The following is a 27,997-nucleotide window of genomic DNA, read 5'->3' on the forward strand; positions in this document are numbered from 1 at the left end:
ATGGAAAAAAGGTGGCTTTTCTCCCTCTTTTGTTTGCTCTTGGTGCCCAGCATTGCAGGTAAGTGTGTCAGTGGGACGCCTTGACGCAGCTTATGATGGAGGGTGGCGAGGGGCAGGGTGGCATGTGCAGACGAGGTTGGCGTGTCTCACTAGGGCAATCTGTAGCTGCTGGTAATGATTTTCTATTTCCTGACAACATTCTAATAGCTCTAGTTATAATGTGCAGCTAGTAAGGAGTAAATGGCTTGTGCTGACTAGCAGATTAGTTTATTCAAAATGCTTCACCCGTTTTCACCAGAATAATCACTGAAACGAGCTCACTTGTATTTAGGGCAACATATGCTCGTGTCCAATGGGCAAAAAGGAAAACTGTTTTCAAAGAGCGAATAAAAAATATCTCTATCTCTCTCACACACACACACACACACCTGTGTATACAGAGAGAGGAAGAGTTGAAACACTTAAAGGCAAGAAAAAATTGTATAGCTGCAACCCCTTAAGTAGATTCTTCCCTTCCTCTTCCTCACCCAGCCCTATGTGCTGCATTAAAGTCTTGGGAAACAAGTTTGTCATTGCGAGTAAAACTTTCAGAAAAGTTGAGTGAGGAGAACTGCATCCCCATCAGAGGGAGCTTAAACCAAAAACAATCTAAGGAAATCCAAGAAAAAGTCTGATGCTCACACCCCCTCCACCCACCCCCCAACAGGCTGACCATGCTGGATGCAGGTCATTTATTACCAGCTAGGAAGAAGAATTTTGTAGGATACACCTTTTTCCAGTTAAGAAAGGAAAAAGGTCATGTATTTGACTGGTATGGTAAGATGCATCTCAAAATCTGGCATAGGCTGTTCATATTTTCTACACCACTGAGGCAAACTGGATTTTAAAAGAAAGGAAAATATTTCATATGTGTATTCACAGCAAATAAAAGTTCTCAAATGCAAAGAAAGAACTAGAGACATCAAGACGTGCACATGCAGGAAAGCAATACCATTTAGGGAAAAAACAGGACTGTTGAGTTTTTTTCCCCTGAGGATGAAATCCTCGCTGAAGTCACTCAAAGGTGAAAGTGGATGCCACCATGCCCTTTGTGGAGATCAGACAGCTAAATGTCTGGCAGTTACTCTATTAAATTTCAAATGGACCACAAGTATGTGCTAATGGACAGCATTTGATTTGGAAAAATAAAATTGGCATAAAATGAAACTAATTGTATTGAGATGTTAATGAAAAGTTAAGAACACTTTTGCATGAAAGGGTTTCAGTTAAAATAACCTAAAGTGCTAGGCTACTAATAAACAACACAAATTAAAATGTTTCTACGTATGCAACTTTTTCATCTTAATATAAAATATTCAAGTAATTCTTGGTAGGCATTCTGTACATGGTCCTTTGACCTAATAAAGCATCAGTATGAATATGAGAGAGAACTTGTTAGGTGTCCCTTGCCTGCTAGTCTGATCAGAAGATTGCTAATCGCTTTTTACTTAAGTTTTACTGATGCAAAACTTGCAGTGAAATCAGTGAGCATTTGCTATAATAAGCTCCTTGGACTGACAAAAATAGTTTTCAGTAATTTTTCTCACAGCACTTGGCACTTGGGTTTATTTTTATTTACCCTCTTACGTCATCCAGTCTCTTGGAAGTCAATTAAAAGATGAACAGAGCAGGCACAGCAATAAAAAAACCAGAGATTAATGTTGGCCATGGCCATTCAGTAGCTTTGTTCTCCATGCACCTGGTCTCTATGTGTTCATGTCACGCTTCAGTGGTTAAGTACTGAATCTCAACCAGCTCTGCAGGGATGTGGGACTCTGCCCTTCTTCTTCTTCCCTGTCAAACCAGAGCTGGGGTTGCACCAGGTCCCTGTCTCGCTCCCAGCTGAGCTGGCAGAGCGTGGGGCATGCCATCCCTCCTGCGGGCACCGTCGAGGCTGCCTGGCTCCTGGCAGGGCATCCCCTGGCTCAGGCGCCCTGGACCCCTGTACCACACGGCGGAGCAGACATCAAAGCAAAGAAATTGGTACCCAGTTTTTCAAGTAAGGAAGGTGAGCAGTGCGCACTTGCTGCCGTGGGGAGTCAGCGGTATGGCTGGTGGGACTCTGGGGCAAGTTGCCAAAGCAAATTTGCAGTGATATTTTGATACACAGGGAGGATAAAAGCCAATGGAGGTGGAGGTGACAAGTCCGTACCTAAGAACAACTGCACAAACTCTTTTTTTCTGGGGACCCGCATACTCTTTTGAAAAAGAGCCTTTTTGTGTATGGCTCTGTGCGTGTGATTGATTGCTTGTCTCACTACGACTCCCCTATCCATAAATTCTTCATCTCTTTGAGTTTGTCAGTGCCCTGCATACAGGGGCTTGGGGACTGCCAGCCTTTTGTTCATAGGAGGGAGAAAGGGAGAGAAATCTATTTTACTACAGCAGCAGCAAAACCAAGTAGTACAGGCTCACATTGAAAGCCTCTTTATTTCACAGATACATTACTCCTTTATATGGCACACTAAGGACTACCAACATGCTTTATGAAATTAATTGAGGAAGAAACCATAGCTACCGGGGCAGCTCGCTCTGACACTGAAACAGACACTTGTTTAGGCCATGCAGGAGCTGTTTAATAATGTGGACGTAAAAGAACAGCTTTCTCTGTTGAAGCAGCAAAGGCAATGGCAGTGGGCAGGGGGAACAGTGCAGGGCAGAATTAGCCAGCAGGGATAAATTATTTGTTCTTGCAAAAAGAGCTGGGGAATAAGTGGGCCCAACTTCTGCTTTATTTGTATCACTTGAAAGATTTCCATTTTTACAGGGGCCCTCAGAATTCCCATTTGTCTCTTGTGAGCACAATGGGAGCTCCCCACCCTCTTCCAGACAAGCGTGCATTTGATCTCCTGGTTCTCTCTTCGCAGTTTGTACTGGTGGCGATCTGCTGTAAAGCTCCTTGCTGGAAAGCTTGTTGTCACAGTTGTAGGGTCTTCGTGGTTGTCTGTGGCTAAAGCACCAAAGCATATCAAAGATGGCTTAGGAAAAAGCTTTGTTTAAACATTACTTGCACTAAAAATGGTCCCGTTTGTTTTTAAGGCCAGACTGAAGACGTCATTATACAAACAGACGTGGTCCGTGCTTTCCCAGGTACTGACGTGACCCTGGTTTGCAGCTTCCCAAAACCACACACTACCCGCATAATACAGACACAGTGGTCCAAGACTGATGCCACCCAGCTTAGCAAAATAGCTGTTCATCACCCCATTTATGGCACCCACTACTTCACGTTTCCGGAGGCTCCTTACAACTTTTCGGTGTCCTTTAGCACAAGGAAATGCTGCGACTGGAATGCTACAGAGGCTTTCTGTTCCCCCCATCCAAACATCACATCTGAGTGTGATCAGTGGGCTCTGCATCTGAAAAACGTTACCGTCTCCCTTAGTGGGCAGTATGAGTGCAGATTTGCTACTTATCCATATGGGACAAAGGCTGCAAAAATTCGACTTATTGTCAAGGCAGAAGGTAAGTGATTATGGATGAGATGTGGCTTTTTCATAACAGGGGATAGGTGGGGTGGAATATCAGGATAGATGACCATTTCTTGGTCAGTGATCTGTTTGGGGTTTGCAATGGTGTCACTGAATGCTGCTGTCTACACAGTTTCCTATTTACCAGGCACTCCTTAGCTGTTGTTATCCAGCTCCTCATTAGGAAACCTTATTTGTTTGGAGGAATAGAGAGTTAGATAGCAAGGAAAAAAGGTGGTGAGATGGGCAGTTTCCACATTTTCATTTTGGAGAAATGTGATGCAGAGAAGACTGGGCGAGCAGCTCAGGATATGGTGGGGCCGAGGATGCTGGATCTCCAAACCACACTGTGCTGCTGCTATAGGTGTGCAGCACTGAGCACGTGAAAGAGAAAAAAACTTTGTCTGGTCAAGGCTGAGGGCTGGCATCTGCAGGGCGTGCTGGGTGTTAGCTCAATGGAGGGCTGTGTGTCCCCACCGTCAAAAACAAGCTGGAGCAAAGCAGGGATCGCTTAGGCCGATCACGGGAACAGAGACCCAGCTGCTTCTGTCAGCCAAAAGGAAGCTGGAAATCAGCATGACTGCTGTTGGTAAATAAGCCTCAGGGGAGAGTGTGAACTCCAGGGAGGATATTTAAATTATCCCTGCAAAGGAACGAATGGAATTAAATAGGATGTGAAAAGATTTGACTACAAATTAAACAACGCTGGCAACCAGTAGCGCAGCAACTTTGGGAACAGCTGTTCAACGCCAGCAGTGAGGGCAAAAGTCCAAACTGCCATGAGGATGGAGCTGGGCGGGGATGCCGGGCAAGCTGAGCAAGCTTCTTGTTGTGCACATGGGGGACTGGATTTGATGACCCAAAAAACCTCTTCCTGACCCAGGCTTCTGTTAACAAGCCAAGAAGGATTAAAGTAAATGCAACAAACCTGGCATGGTTTCAGTTCAGAGCTGCAAGGCCAGCGTGCTCACCCTGCTTGCGCCTAGGGCTGTAGATGCAGCACATGTTCAAGGGTCAGAAGCAGGGTGGGTGCAGGTGACAAAAGGGGTAGCAGAGGGCAGCAGAGCACTGGGGCAGCAGCATCCATGGGCACAGCACTCCCACCGCCTCTTTGGCCTGTGTCATGAGGCCAGATCAGTGGCAGGAGGGACATTGATCCTCATGCTGGATCACATTGGTCCTGCAGCAGAAGGAGCCTTGACTCTATGGAGTCAGGGACAGGGCACGGCTCCTCAGCAGCAGCAGCAGCAGTGGCCTCCCTCTGAAGCAGACTGGCAGCTCTGGACAAACTCCAGGTCCTATGCAAGCCTCATATGCAAGGATGTTTCACCCAAGCTGCTGCCTCACTCTCTGCTGGCCCCTGCATGGTAGTGGCTCCAAACATTTTGATGCTGTTATCCCAGAGTCACATCTCAGGGGTGACCCAGCGGTACCTTCCTGCCCTGATGAACTTGTAAAGGCAAAATTAGAGCCAGCATCTTTGCATGTCCCATAGAGGATGGGGGTGTTTAAATAGTACATGCTGGATAATTGTGTCAAGGTTGAAGCTGCTGCTTTAGCTGCTGTACAGGGATGTGCTGAGTAGTCTCCCTTTTGGGAATTTTCCTGCACTTCACAGGGCAGAGGGCCTGGATCAAGTGGAGAGCAGTGAGGTACAAACAGTGCTGGTAACTGCATGAAACCCTCCCACGTGTCTGTTCTTCATGTGATTTTTCTCTGTCTCTTCCTTAATATAGAAATAGTGCTAATCAGGCATTGCTCCTTTTCTCTTGCTGGTGCTCTTGGTTGATACTAGCATGTTCAACACTGTTATTGCTGTCTACATGTTAAACATGGGCAGGTCTTGTTCCTATCAGCATCATTGTGGGTTTTTTCAGCAACTGCACGATGTAGCAAGCTGTGCTCCTGATAACTGCTTGCCAGAGAGAACTAAAAAATTCGGTTTCAACATACCTTTTGCAGATTTGTATTTTAAGGTAACCAGATCCTTTGCAATGAACCACTCCCACTCTAAAGAAGGCAAAAGACCTTATCCAGCCTACGAGTGGGATGGAGAAGGGTGCCAGTCATTAATGACGTACAGCTCCCAGCTACATCAAAGTGAAGTGAATCCAGATGGATTCAACTTGTAGATGCCGCAAAAAGCCTGCAGAGCAGCAAGCCTACATAGGACTGACAAACACGGAAGACCTTAGCCAACAATCTGTTAATGGAGATGGGACTCAAAGAGAGGGGGATAATAATAAGCAGCTGGCACACGTGACTGTGAAAACAGGCAGAGGCTGTTTGCAGACTGAGCTCCTGGGGCGACTACTCATCTTTGTACTTCTAGTTAGCTGCACAGCACTTTTGCATGGTATTTTGTCCCAGCAAAGTCTCCTCTGCACTTTTCTTCCTGGGGAAGCTATAGATGTGCTTCCTTTGCCCTGTCTTTACCCCTTCTGCGCTATCCAGCCCCTTCAGGGGCTGTGTACTGCGTGTCCCACTGTGACAGCTGACTCCTCGGCTGCTTCGCTCTGGTGGAGAGTGGAGATGAGCTGCTTCTGCTGCTGAGTCTCCTGGGCACCACTCTGGGTGCTGCCTTTCTTCGCGTCCCTGTGGCACAAGCTGCATGCTGGCACTGTCACTCTGTGCTTGGGTGTCAGACATAAAGGAAGTCAGTCATCAGAAAGTGCCCACTGCCAAATAACCTAACAGTCTGGGACAGCTAGATATTCTCCCTCCTTTCAAGGTAAAAAATAAATAAAATACATATCTATTCTATGTCAGCACGCAAGCCAGAGCTACCAGGGGAGCAAAGCTCAAGAGTTTCCCCGTGGTGTGGGCTTGAGCCTGCCTACAGGGAAGAGGGAAGGCAGGTCTGTGCAGTACAGCAGCGGCAGGCAGGCTGCGGCACGGAGGCTGGCTGGCACGGCAGGCTGCACAGTGCTACCGCCCGCTGCCGGGCTGAGGGTCAGAGAGATCTGAGCTCACCGAGGCATTCGTAGCATCTCCTGGCCATCACCGCTGCTCTTGCTGTTTAGATGCACACATGCATGCGGACCGGATGTCTGGACCACAGCTGTGCTCTGTTCAGTGCACTGCTCTGCCCTTCCATGCATAGACTGGAGCACTGGACTGGGAATGTGTAGGGTAGGAGATGCTGAAATGCTTTTTTAAATAGGTGACAAAGGGAAGAGTGACAAGTTCTCCGCTTCTGGTAGCGGGCAGGTTGGAGAATAACAAAAAGGAGCACTTACGCTGAAAAATGGGGTTAATCTTAACCTGCCTCACATGCTGAACACCTTGCTTAGTGAAAAGAAGGTCTGCAGATTTCTTCAGAGAAAAGGAAATACAGGTGCACAAAATTGATGCGAAGGTTTCTTGCCACAGAAAAAAATAGTAAGAGAAAAATTGAATCTACAAATTATTCTCAGCTCCAAAAGAAGACATCTTGATCGTGCACTTGAGCAAAGGTTTACATGAATTGCCCAAAAACTCAGGTAAAGCCTTGAATTAGAGTCATGAAACTGCATCTAGAATCAGATGTAGGGCTTTCACTTACAAATGTGTCTATGGGTAATGGTTGAAAATTACAGTTCCCTTCTAATAAAAAAAGTGCCTGTTCCTTGAACAGAAGACTAGTCAGCATTGGTTTTTAAAGTACAATGAACACCATGTTTCTGATTTTCCTTCTTGGGCTTGTTGTTGTTGTTGTTGTTGCAATGACAAAAGAGGAGCAGCACTACATGAAGGAATTGTGGTTAAACCAGACTTTAGAAATACCATGCCTTGAGGACACGACCTCAGAAGATTTGTCCAATTATCCTTTGAAATGGCTAGTGGTAAGTATTTTTCATCTCAGGTATAAATTTCACAAGGAACTACAGGGTATTTTTGAAGATTGAAATAGAAATGTTAGACTTTACTGTGTCCTGCAGAATCTGTTAAACAAAAAGTATCGGTCGTGTTGGACTGTGATAATAAAGGGAAAAAGTTCAAACACAGTTTTACAACATAGACACCACAGACAATAACTGTTAAAGAAACAAAGAGGGAAAATTCCATCTTAATTGCTTTTAATTTTGCAAGACTACCTGTAGGGCAGGTCCGTGGAAAGTGGCAAAGAACTTAGCAAATGTAGCAGAACAGAAATATTCCTTGCGTTGGATTTCTCAGGCTTTTTTGCTGTAGTGAAGATTTAGTATCTCTGAAAAATACACGGTTACTGTGTAGGGTAGTGAGATATCAGGCCACTTTGAAGTAGAAAAAAAAGGGGCTGACTGTAATATTTTTGGTTTTGGTAACCTCTGTGTCACAGATGCACGCCAAAGACATTGAAACCCAGTTATCTAGCTAACCACATAAAAACTGTTTTTAAGCAATTTGCTGTGAGATATAAAGCTTGTTATATTATTGTGCTGCATCTCACTTTCTGGATAAATATTTGTAGGCATGTTTTAATATAACCTTTTAGCATTAATCTCAGTATGTAGAAATAAGTATCAGCCAGCAGTGTCCTTGAGCTTTGCCTGTTAATTTGTATCTGTTGTCACTGAGGAGCTGTAACTCTTGAGGGCTTTCTTAAAGATGATTTTCAAATATTTTAGGTTTTTTAGTCTTTCATCCCAGCTCATTATCTATTTAGATCTCCCCTTTGCAGCGCATTCTTAATATTGAAATTCTTAAAATTTTTGTAGGGAACATCCTTGTCCTTACTACTTTTTAGTGTCACTAGTTCATCCTACAAAGTAGCAGAGGAAGGGGAAAAAAAACCCCAAAGGTCAGCACAGTGACATATGTGGGTCACCATGCGTCATTTCAAGTATAGCTTGCAAATATGTACCGAGGCACAGATGTCCAGGATGTGCCAGCTGCACCTATATCTAAGGGTGGCTGGCACACAGGCATTAAGAGGAAATGACTTAGCTATTGCTACAAGGCTCTTGTATTTAAAATCTAAACAAGCAAGGATTTTTCTTGGAATTTCAGTTGTATTTAGTATGTATGGGATGTTCAGCATAACTTAAAGATTGCTGCAGTGAGAAAGCAGTTCTGTTGTCCTCTCTACAGGCTACAGAGATCAGGACTCACAAGACAAAGCTATTTACTCCATAGTTTATTGGTAAGACGATGACCGCTATTGGTTTTGAAGTTCTGGGAGAGAAAGTATTTGGAAAAAAATAGATGTTGCAAATATTCACTTAGTACTATGCAGTGTTAGGGGTGCGGGGGAAGATTGTCACAGTGGGAATAGAGCTGGTCTACAAAAATATTTGGGGGAGGTGTCTGGTCTTCACACATTGTGTGGGTTGCTCTTTTCACAGGGGCAAAATGGCAGGGAAGAGGAACTTGTGACCAAGGAACCCTCTTGTCCTGCAGTGTACAGGAACAGCAGCATGCTGTACAGGCAAAGAGTCCGCCTGGGTTTGAATAATGATCTGAAGATTTTCCCCACCAAAATCACAGATGATGGCAGGGTGTTTTCCTGCCAGGTGGTGTACCACCCGGAGAGAGTCCAGAAGAGCAGCACCACCGTGAGATTATTTGGTAAGGGGCTTATGCCAACTGCCCGCTTACTTGCACTTGGAAAGGTAACACTCCTGACTGGTTCTGAAGGAAATAGCTTTTGAAATACACTGGGTTTTTTTACATATACATATTTACATTGTATTTTTTTCAGCTGCAATGAGTTAAAATGTTAGCAAATAGCCCCATAGTTCTTAGGAAGAATTTGAGGCCATTCCTTCAATTTCTAGCATCAAAAATAGTAGATCTATTGTGCACACATCAACACCACTGGCATGCACATTGCCACTATCTCACCCCGATGTGTAAGCTTATGTTGACACTTTGTGGGTCACAGGCAAGCTCCTTGGTCATCAAAATGTCCGTGCCCCAGTTACCAAATGACCATGCTGTCTGTGGTTAGGAAATCATGGCCAAAATTTAGTAAGTAGCTAAAGCAGTTTGAAACTATCGTTGTTGCAGTCACATCCTCAAAGGCATGTGACGTTCAGCTACTGCCAAAGGTTCTGGTTCTGAAAATGAGGTCCTACCTAGGGGTCTCAAACTGGTCAGGAGTGGCAGGGCCTGTGTGCCGCAAATATGTGGGCTTGGATTTCATGCTGGAAGCCTTCCCCATCTTTAGTTACTTGCTCTGTTCCCTTTCTAGTGGCTTAGGAACTACTCTACAATTGCTGAGGTGCAACCAAATCAGAACAATGCTGCCCACTGAAAACAGGGCTGTATTTTCTGCTTAGAGAGCAATGGATCTGGAAAACATATTTAAAACACTCCTAAAATGAATGGGTGTTAAACAGTGGGTCTGTCAACAGTCCCTTGACTGTAGCTACTTGCCCAAGGAAGCCTGCGGCTCAGGGACAGCATGGCCATGCAAGAGGGATGCTCTGAATGCAAAGAAAGAGCAGGGGAAAAAAAAGAAAAGAAAGCAAAGCCTGTGTCTGGGGGCTGTTGGTCACTGACGCAAGAGAAAAATAGAATTCAGATCTTGGAGGAAATGCATTTTTGTGCTCTTAGCCCTTTCACGTCTGATATTTTGCAGGTAAAATAACTATTTGGCATGCTGTCTCACTCTTCTTTGTTACCATTCACTGAAGTCACACTACTTACTATTGCATCCTACCAGCTTTTCTCCATTTACCTCTCTTGTGGTGCAGCAAGAGGGGAGACCCAGAGAGCAGACGGTCCAGAGATGTTCCTGTGCCAGCCCACATGCCCATGCACTGGCAGGGCAGGAGCTGGCAGAGGACAGGCAGAGACAGTGGCCAGAATAATCCAGCAATCTCCAGTTGACATTTGGGGACAGGCAAACACCCACTTCAGATGACAGCACCTCTCTTGTTCCTTGTGCCAAAGCTGACCAGGGAATGGTAGGAAGGGTAGGCAGCTAGTGCACCACGGTGCTGTAATGAGTGGGAAGAGGAGGAGGAGAAGGAGAGGAAGGTACTGTCTCCTGGGGAAAGCCCATTGTGCAGGATCCCTCTGACAAATGCTTCAGGGCTAAACACAACAGAGACAGCCTAAGTCTGAGGGACAGCAATGGCACTTCCCCAGAGATGCTTTAGGTGGCCTGACTATAACGGAGAGCTGGGCAGGAGAGCATGGGGAAGGCATGAGCACATCTCTCAATGAAGTTGAGAGTCTTGATAGGTTGAGTAAAACCAGACATTCAATCGAGAGCGCTTTTTTAAGAGGGTACTTTTGGACTGAAATGCTTTAAAATATTTGTTTTCTAGAACAGAGTTCTTTTAGATACAAGTTTCAGAGAAAATGTATGGCCTTTTCATGTCTAACTTTGCCAAATATTGATTTCTCCTTTTTGTAAGAGTAAAAGCTCAGCAGCAGAAACTACTATACTAAATATTGAATTCCTGCTAGACCCAAAACATTGGTAAATATCCTAGCAAGACAAATGAATGTCAAACTGTTAACAGGGGCTGAAATGTTAAACGGAAAAGATCTATTAGATCATTTAGAGCTGTGCTTGAGAGCTGCCTGCCAGAATACTTACCTAGCAAACATGTCTTCTGAGAAAGCAGAGGACAGCATCCAATACAGATGTGGAAAAGTATACACATTCTCATCAAAAAAACAAAACAAAGAGCAGGCACTAGACTGGATGTTATTTAGTCTCCCAGCCAACTTTTAGCTGCCATTAGAAGATCCAGTTTACCAGACTTTTTCTTACATCTGAAAAAGTATGCTTGTCTTCTGCCAGCCCCACTATCATCTGTACAGTTTTGGCAAGGCAGAAACAAGGATGAAATTTTAAGACATTCATTTTCTGATAGGAAGAATCCACAAAAAAAAAAAAACCCACACCATAAGGAAAAAAAAAAAAGGAAATTCTGCCCAAAAAGTACTCTAAGTCCAGAAAACCATAAGGCCATGCTAATTAAATATAGATCATTCGTGGGCATAATCCACCAGTAACACTAGGCAGAAAAATGGAAATTAAAAAAAAAGAAGGCGGGAGAGTCTTTGGTGGATTTGCTGTATAAAACAACAGGGAAACTTGAGCTGTTCACCTCAGAGGGAAATGTAATGAACTGAGGTGACCCTATATCAATTAATAAGGTTAGGAAAGAAAAGAAAAAATAGAGAATAAAATTATCTTAATGGTAGAGAGTAAAGTGAGGTTTAGGTTGGAAAGAGAAAGAATTACAGATCTCCTAAGTAATCCAGGGGCTTCACTTGTTTCCAGTCCAGTTTTAAGGCTCAGAAACGGCCAGAAGCACAATTTATCCAAGGCTTTTGAGATTTGCTATCTATTAGCACAGTTTCAACAGTCCTTACTTTACAAGCCAGTTAATATTACTGCAAACCACTGATCCCAATGGCTAATTTAGAAATACCAACTTAGAGAGGCTTATGGTTCCTGACAGCTTTTATCTACAGAGTCAGATGGGCCTAGAACCAAAATGCTGCAAAACCAAAAGAAAACACGTTTTCCGTTTCTTGTGGATGTGGTTATCAGAGATCCACTGCTCTGACGTGAAGATGAGTTCTGGGCTTTCCGACAAGGCGTCTGTGGTGTGACAGTCACATGTCTGCCCAAGGGACAGCATATGGATAGCTGATACCCAAAATCAATCAACATTTTTGATGTTGGCTAAAGCCTTTGCAGATTACTTTGATTGGCAGACACCCAGAGGAGCCAACAACTGGGGGCTGTTTTATTTCTGCAGGCCTGGGAAGGGTGGCTTTGCTGCCAGAGCCGTGACTGCAGGATGGTTTGAGCTCGCGTCTCCAGCAAAGCCACCCAAGAGTAGTTTAGATAGGCAGTGAAATACATCACAGATTTTGTGGTGGTAGCTGCTGATATATGCTTGTAAACCACTTCCTTGACCTTAAATTGGAGCTGTGCAAGCTTTTATCTTGCTAGGTGTGTGGGTGGATGTAGGATTTAATTTTCACTCTTTTTATGAAACAAGGCTGTTAAGTCTCATTAGAAGCTGTTGCTGTGACCTTCAGTATCCATTTCACTAATACATTTCTGTTTGCTTTCCAGCCTACCCTGAGATCTCTGTTAGCCTGCAGGAGGGCTCAGCTGGCCCCTCGCAGAAGGTGAGCGATTTTGGAGCGAAGAGAAATGCCCGTGACCGTCACGGTGCCACCCTAGCAGGGCCAGGCAGGCTAAGCTGAACCAGATGTAGGCAGAACCTCCGATGTGACTGAGCTCACAGGGCAACAAGCGAGTCAATGAATTAATGTCAGCTGTTTACACCCTTTCTTCTGAGCGATTCCCATCCCTGCAGCAGGGAGCTACTTCAGTGAGCACAAACTGGAGCGAGCTAAGAGCTTCTCCGGGGTTTGAGCAAAATCCTGTTTTGTGTTAGCCCTAGGAAAGACTCTGGGACAGGGTTGAGAGGCTGTGAGGAGTTGGTGGTGTTGCAGGGGGCTGCAGTGCTCCCTTCCCCATCTGCTGGCTAACCAGCAGCCTTGAGCTGCCCTCTCCACACTGCAGAAAATCCCTCTCCGAAGAAGGCCACCAGCTACCCAGGATGTTGCTCCGAGGGGGTAGGCAGTGGCAGCCCCCACCTGCCACACAGCCCCCCTGGGCACAGGGAGGAGCGGGTGCTGTGGGAGCGGCGCTCGGGACACTGACGTGGTCTAGTGTGTCGATGGAAAGGTGATGATCTTGTCAGGCGTAATGTGTCCTAGAATCATAGAATCAGAATCATTTAGGTTGGAAAAGACCTTTAAGATCATCCAGTTCAACATGCTCCAAGCAGAACTCAGCTGGAGCAACCAGATGCTGATGGATGGGGTGGATCTAAGTCTGAGGGTCCCTGTTTAGAGCTGAGCACTTACACGTGTTTTGGGGCCTTTGTTTTATCACCTGCTTGGCAATGGCAAAACCTAAGGGAAAAGTGCTATACTGCACTGACCATACTTGGCATAAAACATATTTGTGGCCCATATGTCTGACTAGCAAGCCACTCTGGCTACTAGCTATGACTCTTTGCTTCCTGTTGCATCCCTCCAGGTTGAAGCTTTTGATCTGTGAGAATCCCAAATTAAGAAAGTTTTCCTTGGAAACAGTGCTTGTGGGCAGGCAGAACCTTGTATTAACCTTATCCACCTGTTGTCAGACAAGCCATGAGTCAGTTGGTTCTGCAAAACCAGTATAATTTCCCTGTTGGCCTATTTCCAGGTGCGGTGTTGGACATGGCAGGCTTTTGTCTGCACTGTTCTGCGCAGAGCAGGGGGTGCTGCTGTCATGGGATGGGGCAATAGAAATTCTTCCAAGAGCCTCTGTCCGTTCTTCACCTTCAAACAACCACTGACTCCTTTCCTTCTCTTTTCCATCCTTTCTTGCAGGGCTTAAATCTACTTTGGATGTCAGATTTGTATTTCTTCATAGGTAGCATTTATAAAAATATTATGAACTATAAGTGGCTGAAAAATAAGGGAATAATGAAAAGAGGGGAAAACAATTACACTCTAAGTTCAGAGGTTATTTACCATGGCAAGGAAAGAGTTTCAGCTGGGTAGTTTCTGTCTTCATACTGAATGATTGACTTCTGCTTGCTGCAATGCATCAAGCTCGCTTTCAAGTAAATGTGTGAACCACATTCTTCGAAAGTGGGAGCAAGAGAGCTTTGTGCTGCATGAGTAGCACGTGCTTTTTTCTTTTTTTTTTTTTTTCCTTTCTTTAAATGGACAAGGCAACTTCTCTTAATGCCATAAGCTGCTAAGTGAATGTAATTGGGAACATCCAGGCAGCATGAGGATGAGATTTCCCACCCTGCTAGTGCCCAACCCTTCATCCAGCCTTGATTTTGAGATCACTCCAGTCCTTCCTATCTATTGCTTGATGAGCAATTAAATTGGGCACAAACACAGACTTCTGGAGCAATTGGCATACAGCCAGGACTACTGCATCTAAAGCATGCAACTCCTTGTGACTTCTGGAAACCTCTTACATATCATACCCTCTACAAAGGTAGTTAATTTTGTATATTCAACATATCATTGTGCTAGTCAGTCTTTTTCATGGGATTTGCCTCCTTATCTGCCTAAGGAAGGAAGGATTTACATGGCAATCAGGAGGTATCTCATTCTTCCCGCACACACCCTGCCCATTACCGATGCCAGTGTTTCTCCATGTGGGTGTTTGCTCCCAAGGCGCTGGGCTGGGGGTGCGAATGTGGGGGGGGTCACCTCACCTCTCTCTGGACACGGCACACAACTGGAAGGCACTGGAGCCCCATCACCCCACACCTGGGCCAGGGCAATGGGAGTGTGCCTGGGCTCTCATTCAACAGCGTCTCCAACCAGAAAAATGGGGGGGGGAAAGAAAGGTAGTAAAGAGGAAGTGAGTGCTTCCTTCCTGAGTGGGATGGTGAGTAAATAAGCCCTATCTGTAAGGGATTTTGGAAGCTGGCAGCCAGGTGAGAACGGCCAGAGGCTAACGACTGGCTTTTACTGCCCCATAGCCTAACGTGAGCTGTGTCGTGAGGAAGGCATTTCCCAAACCGAGCCTCCTGTGGTACGTGGACAGAGCGAGACTGACGGAGCAGCCTGGAGGTAACGCAACCTGTCAATAGGAAAATGGCGCAGCTGTAGGAGTGCTTCCCAAGAAAAGCAATGGTTGCTCATTGTCTCCTACTGTGGGGAGCCTGTAGGTATCTGTCGGGGTGAAAGGGAGGATCAGACCACCTGAAAGGGAACAGCTGGTGGACAGCTGTGACCATTGCCCCCTGCAATTGCCAATGATGGGAACAACGGCTTGGCATAACCGCGCTGTTCTTGCCAATTCTTTGGTAGTGTCTCAGCAAAGAAACCTGCAGCTATATGAGCTTGCTTTTCAGTACCGATATTTTGCACAGCTCTGATTTATAGTTTGGAGTGTAACGAGAGGGTCTTGCAGCTTTTCTTTTTTTTTTTTCTTTCCCCAAGAAATTTCTGTTGAACAAGAAGACTCGCAAGACAATGAAGGTTTCTATCAGCTGAGATCAACGCTGATGTTGCAAGGGACCCACCAGACACATAAGACATTCTCCTGTGCATGTCTGTTTCCCTTTTTTGGGAACAAAACATGGCATATTTCATCAGAAGAAATATTTGTTTCCCTCGGTAGGTTTTTCATAGATAGAGTGCATCTGAAACATAAAATGTTAAGAACATTGAACACATGTATTCTCTGTTATTTAAAATAGTGAAGAAATGCCAAGTGTATGGAAGTTTTTTTATACAAGTTCATCACGCAGCTTGAACTTTCTGGCAGGTTTTTTAGCTCAAGTCTTTGCTCAAGACTCTAAATGAGCTAAGAAACTCCTGCACAAACATAAGAGGCTTGCTGTTTGTTTAGGCAGTATCTTGCTGCAATTCTCATACCCAAAAATACCCTAGCTTAGCCACATGGCACCAGTGAGCTATTATAATCATGTGTTTCTCACTGAGCACTCCTAGCAGAACGTCTGCATGTGTGCAATGAAGCTCTCTGGAAAATCAAACCCACAGAGTCAGGAATACATTGTACATCTTCACTGAAACCTGCAAAAGGCCCCTAAAACAGTTGAATCGCTTTGGGCAATGGAGAACCTCCCCTATAACCTGTACTGTAAGAATTAGCTACATGATTAGGGAAGTGTGGGGAAATACTATCTCAAGTAGTCGACGAAAGCAGGAAATGTGGTGGTCCAGAGGTTTATGGCATTTCTGAAGATACAGGGTGGCTGGTGAGAAGGGCAGACTGATTTCCTTTAGCACCCTCTTGTGCATGCCTCATCTTCAGGTGCAAATGCACAGTTACACCTTTTTTTCCTACTCCTTACTGCACAGACAGTACAGCTGAACTGCTGCCCCTTAGCAATCTCCATGGGCACAGTCATGTACCGTGGTGACTACTTGCAGCTCAGCTGTGTTCACTTGTGGCTGTGGATATGCTTGTTGGTATGTTTTTCCACAAAGAAACACTGCATCAAAAGCCAGAGCTTACTCCCCTGGAAATATAGCTTCAGAGGGAAGGGAGATAAATGATCATTTTTCTCCAAAATTACTCGTTTCACCCAATTTGCAGTTTTGTAGAAATGTATTCAAATGGGAGAGCCATCAATTAAAGAAGTCTACATTCTTGCCTGCAGGGTATACTAATGCTAAGATAGATCCACTCGGTATAAAAATGTTAATGTATCTAGATGGGACAGAAAGGAAAGGATTAAATTAATTCTCAGCTATGTTCTGTGAAGGTGCCATACTAATGCACAGTATAACACAAACCCCAGACTAAATTTTCAGCCTTTAACATAAAAGCCTAACTACTTTTAAGAATTGTTCTCATCTTTCTTTTTTTTTTTTTCTTCACAGACAATAAGTCTAATGAAGCCTCATCCGAAGGTTTTACCACCATGGCTTCAGAAGGTAGCATAAATTAGAGAATAAAATAACTTGGGTTATGTTAGAGGTGCATCTATAAATTCCTAAAGATGTTGGAGAAATGTTTTTGCAAACTTGTTTCTGAATGGGTTGTAACGTACCCCTTCCTGCAGCTATGACTTCAGAGAAAATACAATAAACAGATATTTTGGTGATGTAATCTATCATAATTAAGCTCAAGCATAATTAAACTCCAGGTTTGGGGAGCATTTAGTGTTATTTCTGATGCTTCAGCTGGCATTTGAATATAGCTCTTTCAGCACTGAACTGATAATTAAAAATAACAGCCCTACTAATGGTTCTACCTTCTGCTTAAGTACACAGCCAAGATCCTCAACATTTTTGCCTAATTAAAGAACTGATGGGATGTTTCTTAATTTGTGTATATTTGGTAAATCCGCGCTCTGCCCCTGCAAGTTTGTCTCATTATCAGCTTATTGCAGACAGATAAATCGTTCCCTCCACACCTCAGCTGAAGTCCTTTGGAGACACGTCTCCTGGGGCAGCTTGCTCTGATCCGCACAGGAGGCAGCTGCATTTCAGTGGTGGGTTTCGTGAGTGCGTCAGAGAAATGCTGTAGACAGGCGGCATGGAAAGTAGTTGTGGTTTTCTGTGTAAGCTTGCTTTTGTGAGTGCAGGTTGTGGCAGATCCTGGGGGTTCAGCCAGGATGCTATTGGACATCAGAAAGCCATCCCAGGTACTGGGGGTACCTGAGAGAGAGAGAGAGACTTTGTCCTCCACTGGCCTCTGCAAGGTGATCTCTCAAAGCAGCCCCTGCAGCTTGCATCAGGTCACCACCCTGCCTTGCCTTGCATGCTCTGCAGTAACTTACTGAAAGCTGGGCACACCTCGAGATGCCCCACTACCCTGGTTTTAGACCCACTGCATCTTTGGTAAGGGATCCTCTTGTGTTAGCCAGCTACTACAAAATCCCTGTTAGTACAGGCAAGGCTAAAGTGAAGTGCAAATGGAAGAGCAATACTCAAAACAGTCAAAGGAGGTACAAACGCTTGCAAAAGAAAGCAGCTGGAGAGCTGATAATTATCTATTTATGCTAAGATCCTGTCTGCAGGGGGTCACTCCCTGTCCAGTGCTCTCCCAACTTGCCTGACCACACAGAGGTACTTGGGCTGTTTTCCCAGATACGTTTTTTCTAATGGGGTGTGCAAGTTTTCATGGTTCACCTCCATGGAGCCCTTTGGGGAGATCTAATCCTTTCTCCTAACCTAGTCAGGGGGTATTTTGCTTCACCTCCTGGGCAAAAAAAAAGTGAGACAACTCTTACTCAGGATGTAAATACTGCTTGGGCAGGATGGTGTCCCTCCCCTTCTTTGAGGACTTGGGGAGCACTTTTCAGTGCAAAGTGTCCCTGAAATTTCGTGCCAGGGTTGCAGTCTCTGAAATGCCTCATGGATGGAGCCGGGCAGGTGCCACCACCAGGTCATATATGTTATTTCAACCTGCATGGTAATAAGGTGCCTCTGTTTGTATGGGATAAAACCATGTAACTCGCTTCTGCTTTTTGAGTTGAGGTGCAGACTGGAGGTGCCTGGGACTCCAAACCTGTTTCCCCCAAGCCTTTGTTTCCCTAGGGATTTCACAACACAGTTACCTCTGGTGCTTCTTGTTTCTCACTGGACCACTTGGTTGGGTTGTGCATTGAAAGATTATTTGGAAATTAAGTGTGATGCACCCTCTCTCACTCTTGAACCCTGAATGACCCTCTTTTCTAAAGCAGAATAAACATGTTTCTCACCCTGAGTAAAAGTGTTTGCTTTGATTTGTTATAGACCTTGGAAACTCAGCACTTCCATCAGCTGTCATGACTACTTCAGGTAAGGGGGAAAAAAAAAGCCTTCTTTATTACTCAGTCAATAGATGTATGATCTCTGCTTGACCTGTGCTTAAATGTCATGTACACAGAGCCAGAGGCATGCCAGGGAAAGGTCAGCATGCTTTGGTATCGATGGTGCCTGTGTGCTGCTGGATAGGAATTTGCAAACTATTAAGTTACCCAAGAAGAGATCTGACACAAACCCTGCTAAAACTGTCACGTTAGGACAGCATGTAAAATGGCATGCTGAATATCACATATTATTCTTATGCCTTTTTATAAAATGGAATAAAAACCCCTATACAACTATGAATAAATTTGTCCTATTATGACTCTGAGGTGTATGTGATAGAAAAGTGAAAACCAGCACTTTTCCATGACCCAGTAGTAGTGCATCATTCCCATTCATTAATAAGATAAATACCACTGCTTTACCAAAGCATGCATATGTATAACTATATTAAACTATCTTCACCAATTGAGAGGAAAACCCACAACAGCAGGCAATCTCCTGGGCTTATACAGCTGCCATGCATTGTCAGAACCATTTCTGGTGAAGCTCTGGCTAGGCAGGGGAGCACCACCGTCAAGTGCATAATCCACCCTACAGCAGTTAAATTGAACCCTATGTATAAAAACGTAAATAAATAACTCACGCAGCTAGCCTGTGTGAAAGGGTCTGCATTAATAAAGTCAACCGTCTCTGCCCCTTGAATTTGTGGGATGCGTTTTGAGCATTTAACCTTAACTCTGACAGTGGGATTTCTGCTGCAGAGTCCGCGTTAACTCAACAGCTACTGCAAACTCTTTGATCCAGGTTGTTTTATGATTTATTAATATTATTTTAAAAAGACCCTACCGACTAAGTGTGATACCGTGTAATCTGTTTGTCTTTAGAGCAGCAGTCGACATCTATGGCCTCTCTAGATTTCACAAGTCAAGCAAGCTTGGCTCCCGCTTCCACGACACAAGGTAATCAATTCAGCCAATATGTTTTCTCTATTGCTTCAAGAACATAGGAGAAAGATGCATAAATACAATAACCTTCTTGAATTTTTTGTAGCAAACAATTTAATGCCCACTGAAGCCCTCCTCCTAGTACATTATACACTAGAAAGTCCACAGCTCAAAAATAAATATATGAGAAAATGCTGTCTTGATTTCATCTTTTTTAATGCTCTGTTCAGGTTATATGCATTATTTTCAGCAACTGAATAGACCTTGAGTATATATTTTTACAATACTTTTATTCCTCGTATGTCTTTAATTAAATATCAAACAAGAATAGAATGATATTAGAGCTAGAAGTGCAACCCAAACATTGGAGCACAGGATTACAAATACAAAGCACCGATAAAAAAAAAAAAAACATTTACAGCAGATGACTCAACTCAGTGATTTCTTCTCCGGGCTGGTGACACTGACGACAGTGGAGGGCAGGGCGACTCTCTTGGAAGGGTTTAACCTCGCTTCCCCAGGGACAGGTACATGCACCAGCAGCTGGCACGCGCTCGACAGCGCGGCAGCAGCCTGAACTGTGAGCAGATGAAGCTGTGAACCTCCTGCCTTCTGACTGCAAAATAAAGGGCCGATGCCCGCCAGTCCCAGCAGAGTGCACAACCTGCCTGCCAACGCTTTTTTCTTTAAAGTCTCTTTTCATTTTGAAGCCCAGCTGTTGATCCCTGTAGGACTGGTAGGTTTTAAGCAGCAGTCAGAAGGGCGTTAAGGCTGCCCTCACTGACGGCAAGGTGTGCACTCGCTGCTGCGCAGCCTGAATAAATGCAGGCATGGCACACGCTCCTATTTTGGAGACAAAACAGCCCATGTGAAACGGCAGCACAGGCAGCATGAGGAAGAGGCAATGTGGCAAGTCACTGTCAAACACCGTCTTCCCCTCCATAACAGCACTAAAGCTTTGGCTCGGAAACGATGCACCCCTGAGGTGGCAGCCAGCAAGAGTGAATTTGGCCCTTGGTATTTGCAGCAGTCTTGTTCTCCCAAACAAAAAAAAAAATCAATTGCAACAGACTAACTTTCACAAGCCTGTGGGACATTGAACATCCTCCTTAAGCTGTGCAATTCAATCCTGCAGTCTTCACTTAAAGTAACTTACAAATTAAAGTAATGCTATAGCAGTATTTACCCGAAGATGCACAAGTAATGCGATGAGCAGTGTGTGGGGCAATACTGGAGGGAGACACTGAACACAAGGCTTCATCCTGACTCAGCAGAGTGTTGTTTGGGCACTGAATCACTTAATATAAAGCCCTGGGGCACGAAGAGGCTAGACTGAGATGTGCCAGGGCACGAACACAGATTGCAGTGACACTGAAATTGAAGTTTGCTGCTTCTCACACTGCTTTCCCCATCCCCAAAGTAGAGGCACTTGCCCAGCCTGGCTGACAGCAGGGCAGGAAAGTGGTTGTCCAAGTGGACTGAAAGCCCTCCTGTCTCAACAAACAATTTCACGACATAGGTTACAAAATACACAATGTGAACAGAGAGGATTCTCCTCGCTGTATTATATACATCTTCACTGGTTGAGGAGGTACGAGGTCTAAGTCATAGTGTAAGCTGGAGCTGAGCCATTTCTCTTCTGTAAATAGCCCAGGAAACATCTGCCTTTTAACCAATGCCCCTGATGTGTGGAAGTTGTGGTGTGTTGACCATGGCTTAGTGTGTCTCCTCTCTGTCTCACTGCTTGTTCCCATACCGGTGTCACCATCAGCTTCTTGAGCAGCCCCTTTGGGCTGCAGCCAAGTCAGGATGCCAAGTCCAAGTCTGCTGTTGTAAAAAGGGGTTTGATCCAGTTCCTGTTGTTTTGCAAGTTTTTAAAGAAAATCGAAGACACAGCTGGGAACTGATAAGAGGGAAGAGTGCACAGATATAGACAGGAGAAGGAGGAGGGGAGACAAAACCAAGGCTGTTAAAACTGCAGCCTGGTCCTTGCTTTGCTTCCACGATAGCTCCATCTCTGAGCCCAGAGGTGCTCTGGCTTTGAGAGCTGAGTTACAGCTGCATTTCACCTTCTCAGGTTTGTTCAGGTGGCTTCATGGTACTTTTCCAAAAATGAGACAGGCACTAGGAAAGATGGACTCTTTTTAGTAAATGTGAAATAGTCCTCTTGGGAAAATAGATGTCTACTTGCTAACTGCCATCTGTCTGTGTTTATCAGATAAACAGCTAGTTCAGCTCTAGAATACTTAGCACTTCGAAAAAAGATTAAAAGAAAATATTAAATAAGTTGGTACTTGGCACCAGGTATTGCAGGTGTGACTCCTGTACACTAATGTCTTCAGAACTTCTCTTTGCTAGTTGGGAAAACAGTTTTGTCTTATTGCAGCTGGTGAAACCCTGTCTAAATTCTGATCTATGTACATTTGTTCATCACAATCTGTTGGCTTCATGTCAAAAAAAGCCAGTGCACTTGGAACTACTGAGTTTCAGCCGAAACTCAGCTGAAATCAAAAAATGCATGCTTAAATGCCCCATATGTTTTCTCAAAGTTTATTCATCCATCTCACCAAAGTCCTCTTGAGTTTCTGGCTTGTGACAGACTGGACACAGAAATTTGTGGTGCTTGTCTGAGGGAAGCAGCATCTCAGGTAGTAGGTTACAACTCTTTGACCTCTTTAGTCAGGAAACAGGGAAAGAAGAGGGGAAAATGAAGAACAAGTGATAGGGTCCCCTACAGCAATTTTTACAAGCTTGTGTGTTTTTCAGCAGGAGTGCTGATTTCTACTGCAGAGACAAAAAGCTATACCAGTGCCCCAGCATTGAATGAGCGTTTGACAACAGCATGTGAGTAGATGATGCATCTCCTTGGCTTCACAGGACTGTTAACAGGGGAGTTACGTAGCTAAATGTAGCTAAATACAGGTGCTGCAAATGTGGCACCAATTTAGCAAGTGTTGGGTTGCAGATCTACAGTGATCTGGAGTATCTTACAAAAAGTACAGCAGCAGGTACTTGACTCTACATGGTCCTCAGTTTGTGACGCCTTTGCCAAGAACATTAGCTCTGCAGTGCTTATTTTCAGCTGCTAGTTAATAGTCATCACATTGCCATGCAAAAATTATTACTAAACATGGAAAAGTTGGGTCCGAGCAGAGGCCAAAAGTCGGGTGGTGTAATCTGTACCAGCTTTTCAGTACTTCACAGAAGCAATACCCCTGCTGAGTTGCACTGATAGATGATAAAGACTTGAGTCTTCCAAGCCATCAAGGATTTGCAGCAGCAAAAGAGGAACAAAAAGCATTTGAGTATCCTGGTTTTACTAGACGTATTTAATTTAATAGTATTAAAATTGAGAGAGTTGCTAGGCAAATGTAGTAAGTGCTGAGGGTAGTTTATAGATGAAATAAATTACTAGAGAAGCTAAATAAAATCACAGAGCAGCAATGAAATCATGAGATAATGTGGGGCAATAAAGACTGGCTAATAGAACATCGAAAGGCAGCCTCATTAAAAATCAATAAATCAATAAAGAAAACCTAGGGGTGGACATTTTTTCACAAATCTTTCCCTTTAGAAAATCTCTGCTCAGCCGCCCAAAGCCAGAAGTGATTTTCTTTTTTAACATCTTGGTTTGTCTTTGTGCTTTCAGAACAGGCAGGACCTGTCAATGCACTTCTGCATTTGTATGGCAGGCGTCTTTTGGCTGAAGCGCAAATATAGCAGCCGCTTCCCATTTTCTGAATATATTTTTGGCAGCACTCTGGTGCTTATTTACCAGCATATAACCCACAACCATGCATTTAGACCGAAACCTTGTGACAGCTTCTAAAGCTTCACAATCCTGTTCTTGCGCAGCTTGCCGGTTGCAATTTTTGCTAAAAGTGTGACGAATTACGCTACGATTTGCAGGTGGTACCGTGCGTTGCGCCACTCATCGGCTTCTCTACAGCTGTGCCCACCTGACCACCAGCTGAGGCATGGTCTTCAAGGGTCCTCAGTCTGGCGGCTGTAATTGAGGGCAATTTCAGAGAGCGCGGGCACTGGTGCGCCCACTGAGGCATGCTGATGTCTTTCCCTGTGCCCTCCCAGGGACACCAGGCTCGTACAACAGGGATTACCATTATCAGTTCAATCCTCTGAGGCTCTAACACAAGCCGTTATGTAAATAATAATAAGTGGTGCTTGTCGGCGTGCTGTATAGAGCACAGTGTAATGGGATCTCTAAGTGTATGTCCTTTTTTTCAATCTAACTTTTTAAAATGCCAGATCTACCATGCTTATCCCCATAAAATGAAACACCTAATAAACGAGGAGAGAAGAAGAACTGAATTGAATTAATGTCCAAAACCCTCAGTCGATTTTTAGAGTGCCCTAAAATTGGGCTGATTTTGGTAGGGCTTTTTAATACATACATACATATATATATATATACACACACACACACGCTTGAGTGCTCAATTTAAATCAGAAACAGCATCTCATGAGAAAGAGATTTTCCTGTCTCTGTCCAGTTATTCATTTACATCATTTAAACAATGGATTTTTTTCTTGGATTTATAAATCAGCAATTATACTAGAGACTTTCAGGTAGCTCTGTTATTTCATTTGTTCTTTGCATCAGAGAAAAGCAAAGGCTATAAAATAACCACAGTTAAACCTAATGAAGCAGTCACATACAGGCTTGTAAGATAATTGAAGGATATTATTGCTTTTTGTCCAGATTTGAACGATTCCACCACCGAATCCCTGCAAAGCCTCAGGAATGTCACGCACTCCTCTGAGAATACGACCCTGGTGCATCGTAAGTGCCGTGGCAGCTCTGGAAAAGCTGTGCACTTGTCTAGTCACATATTTTAGCTATTATTTTGGAAGACACGAACATGGATATGGCTAGAAAAAAAACAGGAATGTATCCTTAGGCAGCACTGATCTCAAACATAGGTAGCTTAGCCATATTAGGAAAGGGAAAATATCTGTCTACAAACAGATTAAAGATGATTTTTGTGGTTCAGACACAGTGCTTGACAGAGGAGACTGAGGTTTCACTCAGTTATGGCAGAGGCAGACTCTTTGTGTTGCTGCTAAGCCACTTAATATCTTTAGCTTTTTCATTACCATCAAAGAGGCGACAAGCTTATCATTCTCCCAGACTGCTGTGCAGTTCAATGCTGTCTTGCTGGAATGTCTTAATAGATGTTTTCTAATAGTCTTTCTTTGTTTCTGGTAATACTCTTCAATTTGATAAAAGCACATTTTTTGTCTAACGCTGGGTTGTAGGCCAAAAATATAGGTGTTCCTCCAAGTGAAGTTTGACACCTGGATTCTGGAATTTGACTTCCAGTCCTCAGCAGGGTGAATGATGGTGGCTTCTAAACACAATCTTCATTAAAAAAGAACCATATAAGCTACTAAAAATGTTTTGTGCCCATATCCTTTTAGGTAACCTGTCCTTCAGCATCACAGACCAGACAATTTCAGTTACCAAGGGGAAAGATTTCTTTACTACCAGCAGTCTGCTCAATAGTACTGGTGAGACGTCATCCTACAAATGCCCTTCTTTCAGCGTGCCATTGCAGTAAGCAAGAAAAGTAGAGAAACACGAAACCTGGAGGAGCATCATGTAAATTTGACCAAGGAATTTCAAAAAAGGGAAAAGGGATGGAGCAAGCAACACCCCAGTGCATGTTTTCTGCCAGCAGCAAAATTTGGCCAGTCACACTCCCACACCCCAGGGGCCGCTCATGGCTCATGCAGCATGCTACCGTGGCCCAGCCACGGGGCTGGCTGCCACTGTGGCTAAGACCCAGGCTGGGCCACATGCCAGTAGGACCAAACTTGCAAAGGGTCGTGCTGCCAGCACAGTGGGAGGTGACACTGGGGTGGTATTGCCCAGTGACACTTGTGCTCCAGCCCTCTCTGGCACCCAGCCCACTCTGCATCCTCCGCAGCCACTGAAGGAGGACCGTGCTCCTCCTCTTCTTCCTCCCCACAGCCAGGACCCTGAGGGCACCTCTTTCAGCCACCAGCACCCCCAAGGGTGGCTGCACAGGAAGGGGCAGTGGGGCGATCCCAGCACCGCGGTGGGCAGCTGTGGCGAGGCGGGGATGCTGCACTGCCACAGGGATGCTGCGCCGCCAGCAAGAGCCCACCCCAAAAGGCAGCTGTGCCCTTGGCCGGACATTTTGGCTGGGTTTGGTGTCAGCAGCATGAAAAATAAACTGGTGGGAAGGAGGGCTGGGGTGGGCAGCCGTGCCCGTGCTGCACCAAGACACGATTCCTCTTCTTGGAGAAGCTCACAGGGGAACAGAGAAAGCCAATGGTTTTCAGATGAAATGATTGCCAGGCTGTGCCTGAATAATCTCGTCGTGTGAACCGATGGGTGGCTGACATCAGCCTGCAAACCCAGTCAGAACAAAAGTGGTTTAAGTCCACAAATTAGAGCTGCAATGCTCAGAGTTTGGGATCCTTAGCCTGGGAACCTGGCAGTCCAGGTTGATTGGGACCTGGGTTGTCAGCAGCATTGTGCCTGCAGGGGGGGGAAAGCGAGCCACAAGCAGCAAGCAGGGGTTTCCCTCCCCTCCGGACATTCGGCTGAATGCTGTCTTGTGTCTCCCTTCCAGGTGGCACGAGGGACGTGAAAGCCGGTCACTTCCCCTGGCCAACAGTGGTAGCCATCCTGCTCCTCTTCTGCAGTTTTCTATTAGTTTTGGGCATCAGAAAATGGTGTCAGTACCAGAAAGAGATGTAAGTACACCGCAGGGCTAGGAGGGGTGGCCTGGGGACAGCACAAACTCTAACCCAGCTGTCTGGATTTATGCATTTTCATTTGAGACTACCCATAGCGCACAAGACCTTTAAGTACATGGATCGCTAATGTTATTTTTTTCATACAGAGGTATGAAATGTGGAGCGTTCTCAGTCCATTCATCCATTCTGTGGGTTATCTAAAATAAACTTTAAAAAAAGAGCTCTGGTGCAGCTTCAGGGTGTGAGGGAAGAATACAAGTCAATTTTTTTCCCCCGAGCACCCCACTTCTATTAGCCTCCTTGCCAGCTGCTTTTGCTCTCTCATTTTGCATGGTTACTTGAGGACGTGTTTTAATGAAATTGTACTTCTAGGGCAATACAGACTATTTGAGTTGCGAATAATATATATGAAAGTAGGCTACCTGAAACTTAATCCCAGCCACAGAAGCATTGACTTTGTAATTATTACCAAAGTTTAATTCCCTACTAAAGCACTCAGCAATCTACTGATGAAAGAAGTATCTAAGAGCCAATTATTTTTAATCTTACTAACATTACTAAAATGTTTGAAAAATCATGGTGATCATGAATCATTTGCAGTTCTAGAAAATCCATTTGAAACGTGACTGCAAATCCTGTATATCAAAAGTAAAAATGGGGTTGATTTTTTTCACTGATTTGGGATGGGACCTTTCTTTATCTAGGCCTATAAAGTGACAAAAAAAGTTATGAGTCTTTAAATACATCTTCAGAGAGCCGTGTGAGTAAAAGATCTCTGCAAGGGTTTTGAATGATTCACCAGGACCATGAGCTGGTTTTTTTGAAGCATGAATAAGGTAAAATTGTGAGGTGGGAGCTGAGAAAGCCAAATGAATACCAGCAGGTGCGTTGGGGCTGTAGAACAGAAACAGGGAAGTTGCAGCATGTAAGAGCAAACGTCAGGTGCTCTTATAATGATTTAGTGTCCATCTACCTCCTCCTGTGAACATTTTACAACAGTCTTTTATATGGCTTTTGTGTGACAGGGCGTTTTTTCTCCTCTGTTTCAGTATGAACAGACCTCCATCTTTCAAGCCACCACCACCTCCAATAAAGTACACCTGCATGGTGGAGTCTGATGGGACTCCCCCATCCTGCCACGAAATGGAAAACCTGTAACATCGCCTACACCCCTTGTGTAGTGTGCAGAAGACTGATGCAGTTAAAAGGCTCTGTCTTTAAAACAGTGATTACAGGAGTTTGGTGTTAATGACCCATATTCAAATTCAGAGCGCCTAAATGACATTAATGTTGGAAGCTGAGCACTCCTGAGGACACTTACTTCATCCCATCTATGTATGCATTACTTTAACGCCGTTGTGAGTGTCACTGTGAGATTACATGTGCTTAATTTGAATTGGGTGATCAACTGGGAATTTGCTGTCTTGTTAATGGGAGCAGATTAACACATCACTCCGCCAGCCTGCCTGAAGAGTGTTGAAGCTTTTTGTTTTATTAAGTGTATAGAGACGAGAGCTCTCCCGTATGGACACCACGATTACACAGGAAACATTGGCTTGACAC

The 27,997-nt window shown here is 44.5% G+C and overlaps 1 protein-coding gene across 1 annotated transcript; it reads left to right on the plus strand.

Moving 5' to 3' along the window:
- CD96 (CD96 molecule) lies at positions 1–27,592 on the plus strand. Its single transcript, XM_075727804.1, has 13 exons — positions 1–58; positions 3,079–3,504; positions 7,224–7,333; positions 8,816–9,038; positions 12,523–12,578; positions 14,954–15,044; positions 15,417–15,593; positions 16,827–16,880; positions 19,628–19,702; positions 22,454–22,531; positions 25,127–25,216; positions 26,308–26,431; positions 27,484–27,592. Exons 1-13 carry the CDS (start codon positions 1–3, stop codon positions 27,590–27,592), a joined length of 1,671 nt encoding a protein of 556 aa, XP_075583919.1.
- The last annotated feature ends 405 nt before the right edge of the window (positions 27,593–27,997 follow it).

The sequence above is a fragment of the Pelecanus crispus genome, chromosome 1 (genome assembly GCF_030463565.1).
Source record: "Pelecanus crispus isolate bPelCri1 chromosome 1, bPelCri1.pri, whole genome shotgun sequence".
Lineage (NCBI taxonomy): Eukaryota > Metazoa > Chordata > Aves > Pelecaniformes > Pelecanidae > Pelecanus > Pelecanus crispus.